Raw genomic sequence first — 5,892 nt, 5'->3', positions numbered from 1 at the left:
ATATTTGTCCGTGTGTAAAGAATTTAGAGACGGCACATTGTAACTTTCTACATTTCACAAGCTGCAGAGTGGAGATAATGTAAATATATTTTTCTCCCCTCAATGTGCCAGTGAAATATTCGGACCCGATGCGGTTCACTGGCCGGGGAGATACGGAACATTTGTTTACCGAACTCTGGGAGCGGTAGGAGTTGGAGAGGGGAACGAATGGAGAGAATGCACCGCCTCAACGGGACTTCCCCTGGGCTCAACGGGCGTTTAATGGTCTTACGGTCTCTCTCTCTCTCTCTCTCTCTCTCTCTCTCTCTCTCTCTCTCTCTCTCTCTCTCTCTCTCTCTCTCTCTCTCTCCCTCCCTCTCTCCTTCTTCCCTCTCTCACCTTTTAAATGGCCCGATCCATTAACCCCGTTTTGAATAGGGTGGATAATGAGCCAGGGGCAGACAAACGCGAGATGCATGGCCCATTGAACAATGCGCACGGGAGCGCGCTTGCTCGCTCGCCTGGCGTCGGGGAACCGGGGGCTCGAGGACCGAGCCCCAGCTCGCGAGGGAAGTGTGAATGCGCACGGGGGCACAAGCGAGCGTCTTTCACACACGCTTCACTCACGCGGAAGGTGGCATTGTTGCGCAGCGAAGCTGTTGCTTTCTTTGCCTTTGTCGCGCTGATGTTTCGTTGTTTGGACACTTTGCATTGAAATCGAGTTAAATCAAAGTCAAAACAAAGACACGGCATGAAACTGATAAAACTATTATAGCTTATGGGCGCTCAAGCGTTGCTACAGATTTGCTGGGTGTCCATGCATCTTTATAATAGTTCTTTTGGTTTAAATCCATCAAGGGCACTACTCGTATAGAAAAAGAAGAGCAGCCACGCTTTTCTGTAGAGAATGATTTGGTCGACATGCAGAACAAATAACGTATACTGTTGGCTAACAATGCTTCGTTTTAATGCTTAGGACAATTATCCGATTTTGGCTGCAGGAGCATACTTTTATGAACAAATGAAGAGGAATAACACTCAGACACGGACAGTGGTTCTTTACACCGCTAAATTCTACAACTTTTCGCTCCTTCTGTATAGGAGAGAACTGCATCGAATTGCTCAAAACCTGCTTTTTGAATATCCATGCGAGTATTCACTCGAGTTATTGATTAATCATTCATACCCTTATCTGTGTGCTCCTAAGACAACCTTTCCTTCATTCTTGACACACTTGAGTCGTATTGGTTTCTGCGCAATGGCTCCTCATACTTTCTCTTGGTCACGTTGAATTATTTGAATGTCTTTAGTCGTCAAGTCAGGATGTTGGCATGCATGGGCCCGTTCTGGGCACATAAGTAAACAAAATAAGGGCCAGTATAAAAAGATATCACATGGTGTAAAACTCAATCCTGATTATGATTGGCATCCAACGTACCATTACTGAAGTGAACTCTGACAGAGTAACAATGCATATCTGACTGACTAACCCCCCCGCCCAACACAACTCGGACACACAGACAGACAACTTTGGAACCACCTTCTACCACCTCTCCAATCTGCAGACTGCCTTTTATCGTCGTGCTGCCTTTCACACATCACCTCACACGAGCTCAACAGAAATACGGGCTACTGGAATGAGGCCGCAGCTCGCGTAGCTTGCGTCTCTTTATACCCTCTCGCGCACCGGCGGCGACACTGAACGCGTTTACCGGCAGGCAGGGAGGCATGCTGTTATGAGGAGTCTGGGAATTTGAATATTCAATGTTGACATTGTGCAGTGCCTGGCGCACCGCCAGAGCTGAGCGGGTCTCAAGAGAACGTCCGGAACATTCTCTCCTATTCAGTTAATAGGTAGAAATCTTCTCCTTGCATCTAGGGTAAATAATAATCTTTAAATACGCCTCAAATTATCCACATTCTTAGAGACCAGCCTAAGTAATGACTGTGAGTTCAGCCCGGAGGGGCGGTGAGGCCCTGGCCAATTCCTTGCCGTGACTTTTCCCTCTGATTTTATTTTTAGCGGTACGTGATGGCGAGGATAGGGAATCCTAAACCTCTTTTTTGGACTACAGTTAATATTTCGCCGAGGAGGAAACATTCCCTCATTCTCTTTCTACCGCCCCCCCCCCCCCCCCCCCACCCCCCCCCCCCCCCTCTATCTGGTATATATATTCGCAGTGGTATTAGCCAAATTAGCGCCATAATTGAAAAATATGCATATCAAGTCATTCACCCGTGGCCTGTGCATGACTCTATTGTGTGCGCACTTGGCATTGTGGCCAGACCGACACAAGGCTGCTGCAGCCGGCCCCGGGCGCTGCGGTTTAGGGAGAGACCGAGCACAGAGTAACAAAAAGGCCAGAGGGACCACACGACGCACAACATGGTCGAGGCCGACCACCGGAGCCTTCTTCCCAATATCCTTTGCACCACCTCAACAGACCCATCCGAGACTGCACACTGCTAAGAGACTATTGCTATTTCCATCGTCAGGGATCAATCATGGCAAGGTAAACTGATGAAACATGAATATTAGGGCTACGTTTTTGGGGACATATAACCCACACATGTCACTCTTAGAAAAAAGGTGCTATAGAACCAAAAATGGTTCTATTGCATGCTTTATACTGTATATGGCACCCCCTAAATGGTTCTTTAAACCATTTTGAATAGTACATCAAATGAACACCAAAGTGATCTTTAAAGCCTGCGTAGTTCTATATAGCAAACCAAGAACCCTTTTTAAAAGAGTGAGCATCTATTATAGTCAATAGAGACATACGACAGATGCTCTATTTTCAGCTTATCCAGGTAGCCTCCACGTATTAAAACATCCATTAGATCAGCCTTACGTCGACAAACGTGGTCACTTCAAATCACAGCAGCAAAATAGGCCTAAGAAGGAGAGCGTCAGTTGAAGTAAGCACCAATAAAGATGGCTTTAGTGGCGTTGTGTAATAAATGCTCCCTTCCTTTGGGTTTGGGAAGTTGTTTTACAAAATAATCGTGCTTACCGTTTGATCTTTGGCCGAGCCGGAAACTAGTTAAGTGTGAATATTTGAATCAATGTGCATGGCATAAGAATAGTTTTGTTACACTCTCTCTTTCTCTCTCTCTGTCTCTCTGTGGGTATTGTGTGAAAGACAGCAACCAACAGACAGATAACATAGATATTTTTTTAAAAGCAGTTTATTTACGCACAGACTTTGACTGAGGTCACTTGACAGCTCGACAGGTAGACTAGGCTACTCGACAGTTTCATCCCATACCTGACACGCAGCCTTCCTCCCTTCCGACACACACACACACACACACACACACACACACACACACACACACACACACACACACACACAAACTTCTTCAAACTCATTTGCCATGGGATTCTTCTTATTAAAAACAACATATGGGAATAACTGATGTCTTGATGAATCAACCAACATGACCCATTAACCAGTGTGACAATTTAGCAACTGTAGAAAATTGTCTTCAGTAGCCTATATATTTTATTTTATTGTCCATGAATCACAAAGAATGGGTGATGAGAGATTTAAAGATTTAAAGTCGGAATTAAAGCACGCAAAAATAAACAGAACAATATTTTTCACGCATGTAAATGGACATGCATCAAAATCAGCTATAACTGGTCTTGGGGAGCGTATAACTAGTCTTGGAGAAAGATGGAATAGGAACTTATATTGTCATATGTTTACTCAGATTGGCGGAAACCACAATAAGAAACTTTACTGGAGCAAATGGCTGGAGAGGAGAATTACCCCAAATCACTGCGAGTAGCTCGCCTGTGGCGCGCCAATGGGGGACGAATGGCTTGCAGACCTGAGCATAATTAATTTGATACAAGCATTACCAGTGGAAGGAAAATAAAAACTTATTTGTCAGGACTTGATGTTCAAATCGGCCTAGATTGGCGTGGCATGGCATGAGAAAAACACAAGCCTCGATGTGAAATAACACACAGTAGATAGCTTGAGGCAAAGCTGCATCAAGAAGTCCTGATTACCGCTCACTGCCTGTAATAATATCACACACACACACACGCACACACACACACACACACACACACGCACACACGCACACACGCACACATGCACACACGAGCACACAAACAAACAAATCAAACATTTCTCTCTAGGGCACAGTGATTTCGTGTGGTCTGTGACCAGATTAACTCACTTGTTGCACGTCAGCAGTGATGTTTAAATTTGATTTAAAGAGAGAGAAATTAAAACAGATGTAATAACGCAGTGTAAAGATAACACGGAGGCAAACGCGTGATTTGTTTAGGCTACACTTTGAAAATTCACTCCAATGTGGCAATTCGTTCTGAGCTCGAGGGTGTTTGACAGTTATCCTCGTGAACGTCAGCGGCAAGCTGCATGTTTATATTGAGACTTGGCTTTGTGTAGTCTTGTTAGGTCTCCGTTGTCAATTTCACGCCAAACCTGCCAATATTACCGTCGCAAATTGGAATGACTCTATAGCCTACTCCTGGAGCCACTGGAAACTACGTTCGCGAAACCGGACAGAGCTTCGCAGGGCGAACGAGCTCGCCAGAAACTCAAGTGCTGGTAAACTGCAAGAACTGCCGACAACTTTCTGCCACTGTCAGTGCAAGTTTGTATCATTTGCGTGGCTCAATAAAAGTGCTTAGAAATTCTCTATGCGTGCCTGTATGAGACTGGGTGAGTGAGTGAGAGAGTGAGAGAGTGAGTGATTGTAAGCGTGCGTGAGTGTGTGTGCGTGACTTTGCCTCACGCCGCAACGTAACATACGGCAGTAGTCCGAAAGCCCGATTCAGACTTGTTTCAACAATGCTTTAAAGTAGCGCTACACGGCAGGCAAGTTACCGCTGACAGCACCCCAAAGAGCGTAGGTTGTTGCCTTTTAAGTGCCGACAGTGCCTAGATTCGAGACCCACATGCACAAGATGGCAGATTGAAAATGGAAAAGAAAGGGGATATTTGGACCTACCCGTGGCCAGCTTCCGAGCCCTGCCTTTGGACCTCATGGTGCCGGCTCTTTCGGCGCAGGGTTGGTTTGTTTGAGTATGTTATTTTTTTCTTCTTGGATCTTTTTTTCTCCTTTTGTTTTTTTTTCTCCTATGTCCTTCTTTACTCTCTGATTCTCAATCCGGACTCGCTATCTCTCCAGCATTGTCAGTTTGGACACCTTCGCACATGCGCACAGCCCCCCCTTCTCAAACTGGCAGGCGCCGCCAAAAAAGTTTGCACCGATTTATCACACTTGCTATTCTGATCTTGTCAGATGGCAATCGCGGCAAGATCCCTATTTTCAGTGTCAGATCTTCAAAGATCACTGAGCGCGAATCTGAGCCGTCCGCGACCCGGTCCACGAGCACACCGAAGACATTAATTATAATGGAGCGCTCTCACGCCGGACTTTCAGCCATTTCAATTGAAACGCATTAATCACTGTTCGGGCAAACCAACCAAATGTAAAAAAAAATCCGTTTTTATTAAAGTTTTATACATTTTAATTGTGATTTGACCATCATTATGAATAATCCCGATTGAATGAAATCTGAAAGTGCACACCCCCCTCATGCACCTCTCTCTCTCTTCCCTCCCCGGCGCGTGTGCAGTCAGAGCCGAAAGGATTTTTTTCTGTTTTTTTTTTTTTTTTTACTTTTCTCTTTTTGGCAGCGGTGACAATTATTAATCTGTTAAGTAGCAACCCCGAATTAATGCCCACTGCCATGCGGCACGCGGAGGCTCCATTACTCGCGGGCTAAATTGCAATCCCCAGAAATGTCCCCGGACCCTAATAAATGATCTCTCGGCGTTTAAAACGGCGCACTAATAAGGTGTGATAATCGGAGGTGGGAAAAAGTGCTTCATGGGGAAAACGCTTGATGGATGAGTCACGGCT

General features: G+C 45.4%; 1 protein-coding gene across 8 annotated transcripts in view; it reads right to left on the bottom strand.

Moving 5' to 3' along the window:
* mecom (MDS1 and EVI1 complex locus) overlaps window positions 1–5,468 on the bottom strand; it is a 176,215-nt gene extending 170,747 nt beyond the window's left edge. For all 8 annotated transcript variants that reach the window (XM_062552774.1, XM_062552775.1, XM_062552778.1 and 5 more), the window contains exon 1: window positions 4,975–5,468. In XM_062552774.1, coding sequence (XP_062408758.1) covers window positions 4,975–5,011 — 37 coding nt within the window. In that variant the 5' untranslated portion in view covers window positions 5,012–5,468. The remainder of the gene's footprint in view (window positions 1–4,974) is intronic.
* Between the last annotated feature and the right edge of the window lie 424 nt (window positions 5,469–5,892).

Source organism: Sardina pilchardus, chromosome 13 (genome assembly GCF_963854185.1).
Source record: "Sardina pilchardus chromosome 13, fSarPil1.1, whole genome shotgun sequence".
Lineage (NCBI taxonomy): Eukaryota > Metazoa > Chordata > Actinopteri > Clupeiformes > Clupeidae > Sardina > Sardina pilchardus.
This window is presented reverse-complemented; position numbering and strand designations above follow the sequence as displayed.